Source organism: Dendropsophus ebraccatus, chromosome 3 (assembly GCF_027789765.1).
Source record: "Dendropsophus ebraccatus isolate aDenEbr1 chromosome 3, aDenEbr1.pat, whole genome shotgun sequence".
Taxonomy (NCBI): domain Eukaryota; kingdom Metazoa; phylum Chordata; class Amphibia; order Anura; family Hylidae; genus Dendropsophus; species Dendropsophus ebraccatus.
The window spans coordinates 68,521,785-68,539,703 of NC_091456.1; the positions used below are offsets into that span (position 1 = coordinate 68,521,785).

Genomic DNA, 17,919 nt, shown 5'->3' on the forward strand with positions numbered 1-17,919 from the left:
ACAGGGCTGGTTGGGGTGTTATTTTTTGCACCATGATCTCTAGTTTTTAAAAAAATCAGCAATCCTAGTGGGTTTTTTTTTCATAACAATAATGTAATATTTTAATAGATCAGATAATTCTGCACACTATGATATACAATATGTTTATTTTTTAAAAATATTTTTATAACGGGCAAGGAGGTATATGAAACTTTTATGGGGGGGGGGGGTTAAGGGGTTTAATACTTTTAAAAACTTTTTTTATACACTTTTTTTTTTTTTACTCTAATTCACTTTAAAACATGCAATCAATAGATTGCATATACTGATCTATGCTATGTCATAGCAGAGCATAGATCAGTGTTATCAGCGATCTGTGCATACAGCCTGCCTGAGAGCAGACTCTATGCACAGATGGAAGATCCGACAGGACGGAGGTAAGTGGCTTACCCCCACCCTTCGGTACAAGCGATCGGAACCCCCGCAGCATGGCGGGGTCCTGATCAGTCAGTGACAGGATCATAACACCATTACACAGATCAGTTAAATTGGTGCTCTGCTAGCAGGGTCTGCATGAGCCAAACTCTCAAAGTATAGTGTCACTTTAGCAGGCACAGAGGGTAAGTAAAGGCCTCTGGCTGCAGAAGTAACTGATCAGCACCTTGCAATCACGTTGAGTGGGTGCCAATTGGACATTGCAGCATTTTAAATGGTCGAATGACAAACATCAGCCGGATTGCCAGTGTCAGTCATTAGTGCCTAAATATTGTAGGTGGTCATGAAAATGTAAAACTAGGTTTGGTTTATTCAATTCAATGGATCTGTATGTAGGTATACCACAATATACGTCAACTCACCATTTAGCAGGTGTAGTTTAATTTTAGATATGATTGTATCCTAACAGAGAAAACATTAGGGCTTATAGATTCTAATGCAAAGGACAATAAAGAACACACCTGATAATCTAAGATACTGAAACCAAGTCCTAAGCTTTCTTTCTCTAATTCAATGTTCTGAATTTCAGTCTCCCACATTGCCAAGGGCGATCCTTGTGTATCTTCAACGCTTGGACTTTCGTCACCTTCTGGCATGATCAAGTCATCAGTTTCCGAGGCACCAACAGCACCCCCAAAGTCAATGTGAAGCTGAAAACACAAAAAAGACAGTAGATTTACATTAAATGTATGGGTTGAAAACGGATATGGAGCTAAGCTTTTTTTTTTTTTCAGCATAATGATCTTTGTCAGCAAGATGATGGTTGGCACCACCCAAGGGCCACTGCATAACCTTATTATATAACCATGCTGCCTAATACAGGCCAGGATAACATTACTTTGCAAATACAGTGGTACCTTGGTTTAAGAGTAACTTGGTTTAAGAGCGTCTTGGTTTAAGAGCTCACAGTTTTTCAAAATTGTGACTTGGTTTAAGAGCATTGTTTTGGTTTAAGAGCTCCCTGTACTGGGTGGGAAGGTGAGTGGAGGAGGGGCATAGTCTGCATAGCGGAGTCTACAGCACTGTACTCTGTCCCAGGAAGTCTCCCTCACCTTCCAAATCCTAGCAGATCCACTTCAGGCTGGGGCTTGCATCCGGGGACAGGACTGTGGAGGTAATCTCTTCATAGCTGTAACCCCTCTTTCCCCGGACAGAGAGTGCTGCTATACTGTGCCCACATCTGCCCTGCTCATTCCTTCATGCTCCCTGCAGTCTGTCAGCCCTAGTGTTTCCCATCCTCTCCATTACTGTACAGTAACTTAAAATATCACATATTCTGCTGTTTCTGAATGTTTGTTTCATTAGTTTTACATGTTATTCAGACTAATAAATCATTATTTTTGGGGTGTGAAACCAATTGTCTGCATTTCTTTGATTTTTTATGGGAACATTTGCTTTGGTTTAAGAGTGGATTTGGATTACAAGCATAGTCCCGGAACAAATTATGCTCGTAATCCAAGGCACCACTGTACCTGGACTTGTTTTCAGTTAGGGATAAGGCTTGCACCAGGGAACATTAAATCAAATACCTGTAGGTGGCACTCTTACCCCAACGCACACAAATTACCTGGGACTCTTTACCACAGATCAGACTAGGAATTAAAGGGTCATCATCTTGGATTTGCCAGAGTGTGGATAACTGGGCACTGGAAAACTCATCCTCCTATAACAAACAGCACAAGAGAAAAACGTGAAATGTACACACATGTTCTAAATCCCAAACATGTTCCAAATTCCATAGAGTTCAGGTTTTTTTTATCTGTAGAGAAATTTTCACAATTTTAAATAAAAGTTACTGTAAATAATTGTACATCTGCTATAATATATGACAATTAAAGGGGTCATTTGGGCTTGTAAAAATATATCTTCCAGAAATAGGCTGTGGCTCAAAGACTGTAATTGTTAGTGATAAACTGGCAGATATAGTATACAGCAGTACAGATGTACTGCTATGTACTATACCAGCAATAAGACGATTGCAGCTTCAAGTCTTTCAAGGGAACATATAAAAAAATAAAAATTAAGTGGAAATAAAAGGTTTAGGAAAATATTAAAGAAAAAAAAAGTTATTTTAAATGTGAACTATTAACTCACTAAGTGGCATGACCTGCAAGCAGAGAATGAGCTTCTTTCTTACTAGTAGAGAATTTATCTTTTACAAAAATACAAATTTTTCTGCAAATATTCGCTGAATGTATTGACCAATATTTACCCCTAAGATAAATTACAATATGTCATGAAAAAGCATTCTCACAATCACATGGATATATTAAAATATCACAAAGTTACTACTACAAAGTTATTAGCACAGGCGGCGAGGGGGGAACGAGGAGTAAGCGAGGAATAAGCGACCTGACAAGTCGACCCTTGCTTCCTCCACACATCGTGCCGTGTAATACAGCCTTTCAGAATATAGAGGCCCAGTTTGCTATGGTTATCACCATTCTTACAGACACAAGTCCATAGTGGGTTTTGCTTCCTTTCAGAATTTCATGTAACTAATACCTTATCTATGAGATGGATGTCCTGTTCAGAAATACATTGTTCTTCAGCACTGAAAGGGCTGGAATCCTGTTCTATTGGGCGACAGCACACCATAGTCACGTTGATGGGCAGTTCTTTTAAAATATTTACCACATCCTTATGATTTTGGCCAAGCAGAGTTATCTCATTTACCTGGAAAGAAAGGCAAAGTCCACTGAGATGACAAATTTTACACACATTTGTACACAGTACCATTTAAAGGCATGAAGCTACCAAATATCCACAGTGGCCTGATAACACACCATGAATGACCAGTCCGTTTACTACTGTTCTATGCTAGAGGTCCACTTCAAGAATACAAGAAATTTATACAGTTTGGGATTTTTTGCCAGGATGGTTTACACCCCTGACTGTGCAATCATATTTATCAGAGAGAGGGAGAGACTGCATAAAAATACAGATCTATATGCTACTTAATGGTCACTTTCTCTCTAGTGTCACCTATAGGTAGTTACTCTGTAAAACAATGTCCAACCCATTATAGATGCTCGAAACAAGACTAGGGAATAGCAGTCAAAACAGAGACACTCGTCTGTAGGCAACACTGTTTTGTGGTCTGGAGGAGGGGGTCACTTGCATACTATAGAGTGTAGGTGCAGTGGAGGAGGCAGGGTGACATAGTGTAGTAACATGCCACTCCAGGGGACTTCACCTATAGGCGGCAGCTCTGTTCCACCACACACAGGACCAGGGATCAGCAGGGGAAGGAAGCTGCATAATGCAGTATTACTAAGCAGTAACTGTGGTGCTGTTTCTGAAAGAAAGAGACCATGTTTTTCTAACACTGGTATCCCAGTGCTAAAGCTCCCTTAAACCAGCTTTATTTCCACAAGCAGAGCCAGTAAAGTACAAGAATGGAGGCTTGGGAAACGTATTAAAAAAAAAAACCCTCAAAAGCACTGACACTTAGGGAACAGTACTTTTATGGAAGGTATGTTGAAAGCTAGGTGACAATCGCTGCAGGGTTTTATAGAGCTGCCATTAGTGTCTTTATTTCAGCATCTGTTTACCTAGATAGATGACTAGGATATAAGAAAAAATGTGGAAAGGCCTTTGATGTAAATGATAGAAGTATGTCTTACTTCCAGTAACTCATCCCCACTGTACAGTCTTCCACTGCGTCCCACAGCCCCTTCTGGTAAGATAGACCTCAGGAAGTGATGACCACTGGAAGCTTCCAGGCTTATGCCCAATCCACTGCTTTCACTGAATTTGTTAACTTGGGCAACCTGAAAAATATATGAAGCACATGCAGAACTGTCAGCATTCATTCCGAACAATCCTCATTCCAAGCTGCATTGGTTTTGTCAATGTACGTAACTGCTCGCGTTTCCATAGTAACGATATAGATTGTGATGTATTTTAGCCTCCCAACTGTCATTTCTGGAAGGAGAAGATAAAGAAGGAAACACAGAGACTGGCAGAACCATGCCGAGCAGCAGAGGACGGGGACACAATCCCACATTATGTTATCACAGACCAATCACACCACCTTTCTGATTAAAGAGAATGGATTACCTAGATTTTCTTTTACTGATTAGAGTCAGATAAAAAAAAATGTTCTTTTTATTCTAATGTGTTTCTTTTTTTTTAATGCAATTTTTTTTAAATATTATTTTTGTACATGTTATGGGGGCTGCCATCTTGCCTCAGCTGTTTTAACAGCATATTGTGACATGCTTTACAGCAAGACTCATGGACATAGAGGGCAATATACAGAGTCTGTCCCCTTGGTGGTATGACAGCAAGTTTCAACTTACGGCCCTATTCCACCAACAGATCTGACGACAAATTATCTGCCAAAGATTTGAAGCCAAACCCAGGAAAAGACTATAATCTGAGAACAGGTCATAAAGGAAAGACTGGATTTCTCCTCTTTTCAAATCCACTCCTGGGTTTGGCTTTAAATCTTTGGCAGATAATCTGTTGTTAGATCTGTTGGTGAAATAGGGCCTTTAGTTACAGAACAAAAGTATTCTATGTGACTTGCTGTCACACAACTTTATTACAGTTGTAACTTGCTGTAACAGTTGTAACTTGTTGTAAATTGCTGTTAGCAATATAGCTTAATTGCAGAGAAGTCGCAAGCAAGTCGCACGTCATCTACATTGAGGTCAATGGTAGCAAAGTAACCAGCTATGCTTCATGGGACAAACCCTGTAAGTATTTAGCTTCTCTTATTTTGAATAAAACTGCTAAATTAACCCCTTCCCCCAATATGACGTCCAGGGACGTCATGAAAAGCAGTGCCATTCTGCATCATGACGTCCCTGGACGTCATGCTCTCCCTGCCTCCCCCCACTGTCCCTGGCTGAGATCGGGCAGCAGAAGGAGGCTGTGTCACACAGCCTCCTTCTGCTGCCACTGCCCAGAGAGGGGCCGCGCTCCCCCCCCCGGCAGTTAACCCCATAGACGCCGCGGTCGGTGCGACCGCAGCGTCTATGGAGAGATCTGCTGCTTCTTGCAGATCGGATGCTGGGAGGAGGCAGCTGCACATGCTGTGCCGCTGCTGTGCTCCTCCCAGGCACCCGCTCCCTGCCCTAGCCGACCCCGCACCCCCTCCTCCCCGTGCTCTGCCTCCCCAGCCTGATCTCTCCCTCTCCAGTCGCCCCCCTCCCCGTGCTCCCTCTCCCCAGACCCCCCTCCCCGGAGCCGCGCGAGTAATCGCGGGACTCCGGGAGGGTAACCATAGCAACCCAGACGCTTCCCAGTGCGTCTGGGGTGCTATGATTTCTAATGATCAGGCCCCTGCACTGAGGCAGGGACCTGATCATTTGAATGATCTGTCAGTATAACACTGACAGATCATTCAATATATAATGCATTACAGCACTGATCATGTGCTGTAATGCATTATATTTGTGAAAAAGTGAAAGTAAAAAAAACCCACTAAGCACACACATACATAAATAAATATTTAATTACAATAAATAAATTAAATAAATAAATACATAATAAATAAAAAAATAATTGAAATAAATAAATAAACATAAATAAATATACACATTCCCCATCCTCCCTTTATTAATGATCCCCTATAAATAAAGTACACATATGTGGTATCGCCGCGTCCGTAATGACCCCATCTATTAACCCGTTACATTAATTTTTCCATCCGATTAACGCCATTAAAAAAATCAATAAAAAACTAACAAAAATTTAAAGTTTTTGTTAATCCCGCACCCTAAAAAATATAGAAAAAACGTCACATATACCCAAAAGGTGTACCACTAAAAGCATCAGCTTATGCCCCCCCAAAAAAAAGCCCTCACATAACTCCATTGGCGAAGAAACTAAAATATTACCACTCTTACAATATGCAAGACACAAACAGTTTTTATAGTATAAATGCCATAAACTATAACAAGAGCTATATAAAATGGATATCACTGTAATCGTACCGACCTGACAAATAACTATAACATGTCATATGCAACGTATAGTAAACGGCGTACAAAAAAAGATGAAAAACAGCTGCTAAATTGTGTTTTTTATTCGTACCATCTCACAAAAAAATTTAATAAATAATGATCAGAGTGTCACATGTTCCCCCCAATGGTACTGATGGAAACGTAAACTTGTCTTTCACAAATATTTTGGCACACCAAGGCCTCCGTGACATGATATAATGACTATAAAAAACCTTAAATAAGAAAAGACCCCCAAAATACATAAGGCTTCTGTCAGGTCTGCGGCCTGTGGTTGAGTCAGGTGACACACAGCGGCCACATATGGGGGATTTCTAGAAACATTGGAATAAGGGGAATAAACAGTGAGCTCCATTTCTCAGCCATTTCTCATTTCTTGCTGTGTTAGAGGAAAAAAATGGATTAAAATGGAATATCTTCCAAAAAAATGAGAATTTTAAATTTCCCCTCCAACTTGCTTACATTTCTGCGAAACACCTAAAGGGTTAATACACTTATGAAACATTACTCTGAATACGTTGAGGGGTGCTGTTTTTACAATGGAGGGATTTATGGGGGTAACTGACATACAGGCCCCACAATTCCACTTCAGAACTGAACTGGTCCCTAAAAAAGTCTGAATTTGAAATTTTCCTGAAAATGTGAAAATCATTGCAAAATTTCGAAGCCCTCTAACATCCTAACTAGTAAAAGGACATTCACCAAATGACGTCACCATAAAGTAGACATGTTGTAGATGTTGCAGTAATAATTAATTCATGTGGCATAACTATTTTTCTCAGAAAAAGAGAATTTTGAATATAAAGGATTGTAAATGTTTCTAATTTTTGCGCAAATTTTGTGTTTTTCACAAAAAACTACTGAGTGTATCAACCAAAGTATACCACAAACATAAAGAGGAATATGTCACGAAAAAACAATCTCAGAATAACCATGATAATTAAAAGCAGCGCAGAGTTATAACTACATTAAGAGAGACAGGTCAGATTTGCAAAATAGGCCCTGGTCATTAAGGCCAAAACAGGCTGCGGAGGCAAGGGGTTAACTTACACAACTGATGCGTTACACCTACCACAATATCATAATTATTTCCCATAATTCTTTGCCACTTGCGTCTGAGAGAATCTTCCTCACTAATGGGCGGGACATGTTCCTCTTCTGGAAAAGAGATAGGAAAATATATTTATGGTAATGGTATGTTAGCGCATTTCAGAGTCGTTCTGACATCAAATATATGCTACAAAGTACCACAAAACAGACATGAATGAGGAGATATTCAAATATCTGCAACAGACAGAAGACAGAGAACCTTCTGCTTTCTGGCGCGGACTTCCTGGGATTCCATGTTTCGAGGCTAAGTCACGATCATCGCGTGCCAGTGAAATTACGCCCGAAAATGCAGACATTTTCATTTTAACGTCAACCCTATTAATTGTTACTCTATTTTTTCTTCTTATCTGCTGTATGTCTTGAAACAACACAGTACTTCCTACACTGTATACAGCAGCTGATAAGTACTGGAAGACTCTGTAAAACTTTCTGAAATCAGTTGAATTAGAAATAAAATATTTTTGTGAACAATCATTCAATTACTCGATAATGGTGCGTTTACACAGATAGATTTATCTGACAGATCTTTGAAGCCAAAACCAGGCACAGGGATCAGGTCATAAAGGAAAGACTGGGATTTCTCCTCTTTTCAAATCTGTTCCTGGCTTTGGCTTCCAAAATCTGTCAGATAAATCTGTCTGTGTAAACACACCCTTAGACTGGGTTCACACTACATTTTTGCAATCTGTTTTTGCGAAAAACGGATGGAAGAATGGATGCATTTGCGTGCATCTGTTTTGATCAGTTTTTCCACCTACTCCCACAAAAAAAATCTGATCAAAATGCAGTAGTTTTTTTAACGTACACAAAAACATAGCTGACCTGATTTTTGTGTATGTTAAAAAAACAGATGCGTTTTGATTTGTTTTTTTTTGTTTTTTTATAATGGAAGTCAATGGAAAAACAGATCAAAACGAATGCACGTAAATGCATCCATTTTTCGCAAAAACAGATGAAAAAACGGATTGCAAAAACGTAGTGTGAACCCAGCCTTACTTAGTGTGTAAAAATATAGGGGGAGATTTATTAAACATGGTGTAAATTAAAACTGGCTCAGTTGCCCCTAGCAACCAATCAGATTCCACTTTTCATTCCTCACAGACTCTTTGGAAAATGAAAGGTGGAATCTGATTGGTTGCTAGGGGCAACTGGGCCAGTTTCACTTTACACCATGTTTGATAAATCTGCCCCATAAACTTTATTTACTTTTTGTTTCTATAAGAACAGGACTTCTAGGGTATGTTCACACATGCTAGATATGCTTATGATGATAAAATCTGCAGCATATTTAGTACATGTAAACACAGTCTTACATTTACAAAGGTATGCAAAAAAAGAGTCCGTGGAGCCTCATTGAAGAGTCTCAAAACACAGGACTAGCCAGATATCCCTCCGGGAAGGACCCAGCCAAGTGGCAGCTCCTGTTAGGAAACCACCAAATCCACCATATTAAGTGGCCCTATAAGTCAGTGTAATGACAAGGGATAAACCAAGGCTAGGTAACCATTCACAAACAGCTGTTTCGGGGTATTGCCCCTCATCAGTGTGGAGCAGGATTCTGGCTAGGTGGGAGCAATGCCTAGTAGAGCATTAAGAGAAACAGATTGCTGAACTCAGGGAGAACAGCCAAATGACAACACTGCCGGCTGCTAATGAAAGCGCTCAATGCAGTGAAGTCCTAGGTGCATTGCCCCCTGGGAAACATGAGTATGCAAAAGAGGAGTCCGCTGAGCCTCATTGAAGAGTCTCAAAACACAGGACTAGCCAGATATCCCTCCGGGAAGGACCCAGCCAAGTGGCAGCTCCTGTTAGGAAACCACCAAATCCACCATATTAAGTGGCCCTATAAGTCAGTGTAATGACAAGGGATAAACCAAGGCTAGGTAACCATCCACAGACAGCTGTTTCGGGGTATTGCCCCTCATCAGTGTGGAGCAGGATTCTGGCTAGGTGGGAGCAATGCCTAGTAGAGCATTAAGAGAAACAGATTGCTGAACTCAGGGAGAACAGCCAAATGACTCATACTCATGTTTCCCAGGGGGCAATGCACCTAGGACTTCACTGCATTGAGCGCTTTCATTAGCAGCCGGCAGTGTTGTCATTTGGCTGTTCTCCCTGAGTTCAGCAATCTGTTTCTCTTACATTTACAAAGGGTTGGTAGATTCAGGCCACAACATAAGTACTTTTAGGTGTTAATACGGAGGGGCTTTAAACTTGATACAAAAGGACAAATGCTTTGTGTGTTCTCTCCTCCTCTTTCCTGCAAATCCATATTTCAACACAGTTTTTTTTTTATTAAATTTGCTTACTTTATACAATGATATTTATGAACAGTTTTTGCTTTTCATAGACCTGAGATGAGAGAAGACAGTAAAGGCCCTTTTACACGGGCTGAATCATGCAGATGATAATTGTCCCATATAAAAGTATCAGAGAGGCAAGCAACCTAACGTCCACTTGTCGGCTGATTTGATCTTTTGTGTGACCACAAAATTTGTCGTCATGGGTCTCTAAGGGGATAATAATCCTACATCTACAGGATTTGTTCCTAAACAGGTTCATTCTTTGGACGGACGACGGAATCCGCCCGTGCACAGAATAGAGTCTATGACACGGGCGGAGAGGCATGTGCCCGCCACAGTCTGTGAGCTGCGGAATGCATAACCGGGTTTTCCGCCGCTATTCCGTAATGTGCACGTACACTCACCGTCTAATGTCAAATCTGAGCACGGGCCATTTGCTTACAAAAAAACAAGACAGTAAAATCTATTATTAATTTGTTGTTAATAGATAGAGAAGAATAACTTGTAATAATTACAGCACAGAATTTTCTCTGACTATCCCAACATTTTCTTTGTCCCATAAAAAGTCCATACGGTGCAAATATGACAGTTTGCAATAAATGGAAACCATAGCAATTCTTGCCCGAGGCTCTTTTGAAAATAACATCTCATTGTTCAATTCTATACTTTACTCGAGACCGATGACATAAAATGTGATAAACCCCCATATTGTCATTCCTTACTTTACATGACAAAGAAATTATACCAGCATATGCAATTTTTTGAAAAGGTTCCAAACAGAGATGCAGGTCAATTTAACTTTTTTTTTTTTTTTTAACAAATTCTTTAAATAAGCTACACTGTCAGATGTCACAGTATAGCTAGAAGAAAGATCTAAGGGACAGCTGGCCAATTCTATCACTGACAGATTGCTGCAGAAAGCTTTTCCCATGTAGTATACTATGGAAACCAGTACCTGTTTGTACGCTTTTTCCTTTTGATGCTGGCTGTTTGTCAGTGGTACTGATCACGGATGATAGCGGATGGGTTTTCTTAATACTTTCTGTAACAATAGAAAAGTATATGGCATACATGAAAGTAATTCACAACATATGCTATCATATACACTGTATTACATTTGACAACCACCATTGTGGACCTATATGCAAAGTGTGACTGTCAGCATGTCCGCTGACCCGATCGTCCGAGAATCTCTCTTTGCGGCCAGAAGTTCACTTATCCATAGCTACGAACCAAGACTGTTATGCAGGCACTGTGATCTTGGAGTGTTTGTAGTTACGGATACCTGAACTTCCAGCCATAGAGAGGACCTCATGGCCGATCAGTGGACGTGCTGATAAGTACACATAGAAAAATTACAACCAGAAAATTAAAATAAAAAATTTAGAGAAATACAACACATTCCTGTATTAGTAAAAACAAATCTAAGCAATGCAATCTCTTGGAAAAATCTGAGACTTCAGAAAGAGCTTATGCAATGGTTTTACCTTGGCTATCCTCTATATTCTCTGATGGCATGCTTTGGTCAGTCGCTCTGCCACATTCTTCGGTTTGATGAGTGACGACATCTTGCTTTTGCCCCCTCCTTACTAATGTCAGATGGACAGTCTGTCCTGTGTGACGCAAAACTTCCACAGCTTGCTGGTTGGTATAACCCTGAAGATTTGTTCCATCAACCTAGATGCATAAGTAAATTGATTCAAGAGGCTTTTTTTATTTCAATAAAGGCTGGACATATACAACAGATTGGTGTTCACATGTTGTTGTTTTTTATTCTGCTTTTACATAATCTTTTCTTCTTTTACAAAACAAACAACACACCCTCTTAAGAATATATCACACCATCTGTTTTACTTTACATGGCACATAATGAGAAGGTCTAATGACTAATACAGCCTATAATTAAATAGTACGCTACCAGCACATACTTCTTTTAATTTAAAAAAAAAAAAAAAGAAAGGAAAAAAAAAACAGGCAATAAACACAATACAAAATAATCAGATTTTATTAAAAAGGTAAAGGCTCGGGGCCTCCCGTGGGACAGCAGGACCTTCACCAATCTGCCCAAATCTTTCCAATGTGCCCCAGTGCTTTCAGGCTATGTTCACACATTGCAGCTTTGTCAAAGTTTTGCAATTATTTAGCGAAAGAGCGACAAAAGGCTGCGGTTTTACTATGCCCATTTTGATAAAAACGACCCTGGCAAAATTACAACGGTAACATGACAAATCTGTAAATTTAGAGCACACACTTCAATGGAAAAGTAGAAAATTTTCAAGACTAAATTAAAACAGATTTTCCCTATTGAAAATGAGATGTGAGTGACTCTTGATGGATGAGAATGGTGGACTTGTCACTGAACTACAACTGAATACAAAGACATCAGTACTAGCTAAGTGCCAGAAGGACGGGAAAGCAGTAATAACCCAGGCTAGTATAATTACCAATCTGTATTTGAACCTTTTTGCTTGCAGACAGACTGAAGAAACCGTTGTACTAGAAGAGACTCATAGCTGAGCTGAAAAATGTGTGGGCACTGCATGGCTAAGTATTTATGGGTTGTGGCTATTTGCTAAATATAGGCAGATGATGTAAAGCAATGAGTAGAAAAAATAATCTCGATAACTAGTACACAACTGTATCCGGCAAAACATACTACATATAATTTATACTTACAGCAATGATCTGATCACCAACATGAATTCTTCCATCCTGCTCAACAGCACTGTCTTTTGTGATGCTTTTTACAAAAATACCAGAGGGCTCTGTGGAAGGAGAAAGAACAAAGTCAGGGATTGTATGCTGTTCTTTAACTAAATGCATCATAAGCATATAAGAAAAGGTATATGGTATATAAAGGGAAAGTCACAATAAAGTGCAAAATGTACTCGCCTGCATTTTTATCTCCAACGTATCCAGCAATAGTTATGCCCAAGCCCTGGGCATTCTTCGATAGTTTGACATCAAAGGTTTCACCACTTGTATCCTTTCTTACACCAACATTACCCTTTAAGAAAAAGAGGCGCAACTATTAGATTATAAAACAAAACAAGTTACACAAAATGATGAGCATTACTCAGTAGTATAGAAGAAATGGAACAGGACCGGAGGATTAGACCATAAATAGAACACACATTTAAAGATTCATTTTTTTATAGACTCTGAGCCGGTGTTCACACATTTGCTTTTTTTGCTCCGTTTCTTTGTTTACATAATAAGAATTTTACCCTGTGTATATCGCGCAATGGGAGTGGGGCTGCACACCGCGCAATGGGAGTGGGGCTGCACACCGCGCAATGGGACCGGGGCTGCACACCGCGCAATGGGACCGGGGCTGCACACCGCGCAATGGGACCGGGGCTGCACACCGCGCAATGGGACCGGGGCTGCACACCGCGCAATGGGACCGGGGCTGCACACCGCGCAATGGGATCAGGGCTGTATACCGTGCAATGTGACCAGGGCTGCATCCTGTGCAATGGGATCAGCACTGACAGGCTTGCAAGACTGTTGCTAAATCATGTTTGGTCAGCTGCTGCTCATAAAGCAGTGTTATTTGCAATATGTTTTTTATGCAGTCCTCAAATGCAAAAGTGGGAACCCAGCCTTGGGTGTCCATTGTATTTAGTTTATGGGTCGCTCCCACATTAAACATGTGACTGGCACATTGTATGGATCCCAAGTTATAATGTAACTGCTGCAATTCATACTCAATCCTTGCTGTGGGCAGTAATTTAGGACTCTAAATTAGGCCTTTATTTTCATTTAAAAATGTATTTAGTTGGGCCACTGTGTAAAGGAGGCGGGGTTCATCATTCCCAGGGCTCCAGCATCCCTAGCTACATCATAGTTTCTAGATTCCTGTTAAAGGGGTACTCTGGCCAGGGGGTATTTTTCAGTTATGGCCGGGGATGGGGTGGTTATGGACGGCGGAGGTCACTTACCTACCCCGTTCCAGCACCGGGTCCTGGATCGTGCCGCTCGGTAAACACGTCCCGCAGCCGCTTCCTGGTGTGAGCTGCCAGATGAGACGTGACGTCTCAAGGCAGCTCAGCCATTCAGCGGCCGAGGCGGGACTTTGCTACGGCCGCAGAATGGCTATGCTGCCTTGAGACGTCACATCTTAAGCGGCAGCTCACACCGGCCGTGGGACTGGTGTACCGGGTGGCGCAATACGGGATCCGGCGCTGGAACGGGGTAGGTAAGAGGGCCTATTTCACAGAGCGATAATCGGCCCAATTGGCCGATTATCGCTCCGTGGACTAGAGAGAACGATCAGCCGATGATCGTGTCATCGGCTGATCGTTTATTTAGGTTCAAACCTAAAAACGGTCACCACCCGCGCATCGCTACGTGGAATAGCGGGCGCAGAGGGCGACCGACGATTTCACAAACATCATACATTACCAGTCCAGACACCGGTCTTCTCCTTCTCCCGGTCCCGCGCGGCAGCATCAGCTTCGGAGCGGCCTGTCTGAGCTGACAGAGCGCTCAGCCAATCACTGGCCAGGACTGCCGCGGCCAATGATTGGCTGAGCGTTCTGTCAGTTCAGTCAGGCCGCTCCAAAGCTGATGCTGCCGCGCGGGACCGGGAGAAGGAGAAGACCTGCGCCTGGACAGGTAATGTATGAAACAAGGGCTGCAAAGACATCGGTAACGATGTCCCTGCAGCCCTCGCTAACGATTGTCGGGCCGTGGAATAGGCCCAGTAAACGAGCGCCGATCTAGCAGATAGGCGCTCATTTACATCGTTGATTGGGCCCTGCTCGGCCCGTGGAATAGGACCCTAAGTGACCTCCGCCGTCCATAACCACCCCATCCCCGGCCATAACTAAAAAATACCCCCAAGCCGGAGTACCCCTTTAAGGTTTAATCCCACCCCACAAGTGGATGGCACGGATACAGAAGCTTTGTCTGCACCATCAGCAGGGGGTGCCGGCTCTTATACACAGCCACACATAACAATGACAAAGTTAGTAATCAAGGTAATCAATAAGAAACATATACCCTGTTCTTGCATGGAATAGCCATACATAATCATCACACATTTCTAGGCATAACTTTATGGGGGAAGTCTGGCCTTCTTTCATTTGTACAGAGCAAGACAGATTTACAAGAGTCTGAACCTTTTCTCACCTGCAGTTCGGGTGCAGCAGATATCAATGGAGGCACGTGAATCCCTGTAGAGCTTACTGCGGTTGGATCCCCCACTGGGCCTCGGGCAACAACCAGCTTAACTCTGTTTCCACATTGCCTCAAAACTTGAGCAACTTGTTCACTGCCCATTCCAGAAAGATCCGTGTCACCTATTTTTAATATGTGGTCTCCACTCCGCAACCTGCCATGCTGATGTGAAAATAAAAATGAATACAGAATGTCACTATAGCTTTAGCACAATGTTATTTAATGAAGAACTCCTGGGAAAAAAAAAATACAGTGATACATAATAAATAAATCTATACTCACCTTTCCCCGTGCCCCCACAGCACAGAGTCACAACCTTGTCATCACGACCTGGCGTGAAAGGCCAGCTCAGCCAGTCAGTGACTGTAGAGGTGCCCCATCCAAGGCACTGACTGACCTAGCAGGCATTTCTCAGCCAGGTCGAGACATTGCAGGAATGGGAGCAGCAGGAGGCTGGCAGGGGCCTGTGAGCGGTAAGGCATTGCTGCATGGGCACAGGGACAGGTAAGTATAAAATCTTTATTATGTTCCCTCACCCCCCTACCCGCACTGTATTTTCCCCTTGTTCTCCTTCAAGACAAACACCATACAATACTCCCTTATATTCCACTAATACAACTGATGAATAATACATCTGATCAGATACTGCAAGGTATTTGGAAGAAATTAAGCTAGCCACAGACATATCAGGAAGGCAGAAACCAAGATGAGGTACAAACAAACTTTCTTCACTTTATGGATTAAAAAATTCTTCCTGACTGTACACATACCCAGACTGTAACATCTAATATCTTAAGGCCATATCAGACAGCCCAACCTGTGGGGTAAGCGCATGCTGCTAACAGAGCCTATTAGACAGCTTGATAATCATGCCATGACTTAACCAGCCGCCAGGCCGTGGAGTGGAGATTGGGAAACTAGACAAAGGGGGATATTTACTAACAAATCTAAAAACACGATTTTGTCGAAGATGTTTTGACATAATTTCCAATCTAATGTGTTTAGTCAAATTTATGTAAATTGTCTAATAGCATAGTAAATGTGTCTTAAAAATAATGGTCTTTTAATTAGTCTAATAAATTCACCTGTTTCGGAGCGGACGTAGCGATGCGCCAATATATGTGACTTTAAAAAAATTGAGCAGTTAATAAATTTAGCTAAAAAAAGAATTCTGGCACACTTTCGATCTGTTTAACAACAAAAAAATCTAATTCAAAAAGTTGCATCTAATTTGGATAGTCTTGTCTAAAAAAGCTTCATAAATTCATATTAGATTTATTTTAAGCGCAAACTAGATATATTAGACTAAAAACAGGCGCAATTAGTTTGATAATTGTCCCCCAAAGTATCAAAGGAAAGGAAAGAGCAGCATATCAGGAGTTGGAGGCAAGTTTGCTAAATGAATGTATTTGCTAAAGTATTTGATGCGCCCTATAAGTTTAACCAAGTTATGTTGTCACTATACAGATCCATGAAAAAACAACAAGTAGGAATTAACTTGGTGACCACAGTAATTTCAGTGTAACAGCCCCATGTAGCCCTAGCCTCACAATGATGTTTTTATTTATTTATTTATTTTTTGCAGTGCATTGCCGATACTGAACCCCGCCAAAAGGTAGAAAAAATAGCCTAGAGCGCTCTGCATAACACCATTAATGAATTAAGATGTGCAGAATTTTTTTGCCACGTCTTTACCTCTCCCAAATGAAGCTAAAGTTGACAAAATTGAAAGACATATCAGCGCCCTACTTACATACGACTTTAGATACTGTGATCAAACTCCATTGATAAGTATGTTCTATAGCACACATACCTGATCTGCTACTCCGCCTGGTAGAATTGTTTTGACTATAACGCCAGTTGATTTTCCTCCAACAATTCCAAAGCCCAAACCTGAGCCATCATTTACCAGTTCAATGGTCTCCACATGCTGCCAGTGCATCTGCTGATGCATGAAACAAAGAGATTGAAGGGTTGCTGTCCAAGAGCCAGAAACTGTACATGCTATTTTCTTTGTCTGGACTTATTAGAGAATAGCCCATTTTATTCTGCAAACTATCACAAGTTACTAGGCTGGGGACGGATGTAGGGATAGGATTGCTTCATCAATTGCTAGTTTAATAATCTCAAGAGTTTAGAGGCGGTTTTCCCAGAACAATGATAAATAAAAAGCCTATGTGTCCATTCCTGCCCAATATGTGCTCTGTTCTCCTGAATCGCCTCTCCATTTCTGAGCCTATTACAAGGCTTGGTTTTGGACAGGCAGGACCACTTGAACGTTCACTTAATGGTTTATTCTGCACTTTACTTCTATGATTTATCGGACACATAATCCCCTATTACACAGGAAGATGTGCGATATGAATGGCAGGAAGATCTGACCAAATCAGATTGGACATTCTCTGAGTAAAATCCCAGTATTACTGAAGTACATGTACTGACTGATTATTTTTATTTTATGAAATTTTATTTTTCCATTTACAAAAAGAAAAAAAAAAAGCATACAAAGAAGCAATCAATTACAGATTCGATTTCATAATCAGGTACTGTAATACATAACAAAAAAAATAATCCTTTAACCCCCCTCCCCAATAACCCAAACCAACAATCCCATCCCCCCAAGCCCCCCCTCCCCTTTCCTGGGAAGCGAGAGAGAAAAAAGGAAAACTGGAACTGGAAAAAGTAACTGACTGATTATTTAGTAGCACCTATCTCCAGTACAGTGTAATGCTACATATCCTGTACTGCTTTTTACTTGTGCCAGGATACCCCATTGGACACCAGCTGAGGGACGCTCCACGTTATATTTCTGGTACACTGTCTGTACAGGACAATCAAGACGTTCCTGTCCTCTATGTATAAAGGAATTTGTAGCT

At 41.3% G+C, this 17,919-nt stretch overlaps 1 protein-coding gene across 10 annotated transcripts in view; it reads right to left on the reverse strand.

The window, feature by feature from the left end:
- The window catches only part of MPDZ (multiple PDZ domain crumbs cell polarity complex component), a 117,179-nt gene that overhangs the window by 77,636 nt on the left and 21,624 nt on the right, over positions 1-17,919 (reverse strand). For 6 of the 10 annotated variants that reach the window (XM_069961962.1, XM_069961961.1, XM_069961959.1 and 3 more), the window contains exons 7-17: positions 16,857-16,988; positions 14,996-15,205; positions 12,752-12,866; positions 12,536-12,624; positions 11,347-11,536; positions 10,815-10,901; positions 7,519-7,604; positions 4,101-4,247; positions 2,980-3,150; positions 2,042-2,137; positions 936-1,124 (exon numbers count right to left, since the gene is read on the reverse strand). In XM_069961962.1, the coding sequence (XP_069818063.1) occupies positions 936-1,124; positions 2,042-2,137; positions 2,980-3,150; positions 4,101-4,247; positions 7,519-7,604; positions 10,815-10,901; positions 11,347-11,536; positions 12,536-12,624; positions 12,752-12,866; positions 14,996-15,205; positions 16,857-16,988 (1,512 nt within the window). The remainder of the gene's footprint in view (positions 1-935; positions 1,125-2,041; positions 2,138-2,979; positions 3,151-4,100; positions 4,248-7,518; positions 7,605-10,814; positions 10,902-11,346; positions 11,537-12,535; positions 12,625-12,751; positions 12,867-14,995; positions 15,206-16,856; positions 16,989-17,919) is intronic. The other 4 variants (XM_069961964.1, XM_069961960.1, XM_069961968.1 and 1 more) reach the window with 2 other exon arrangements.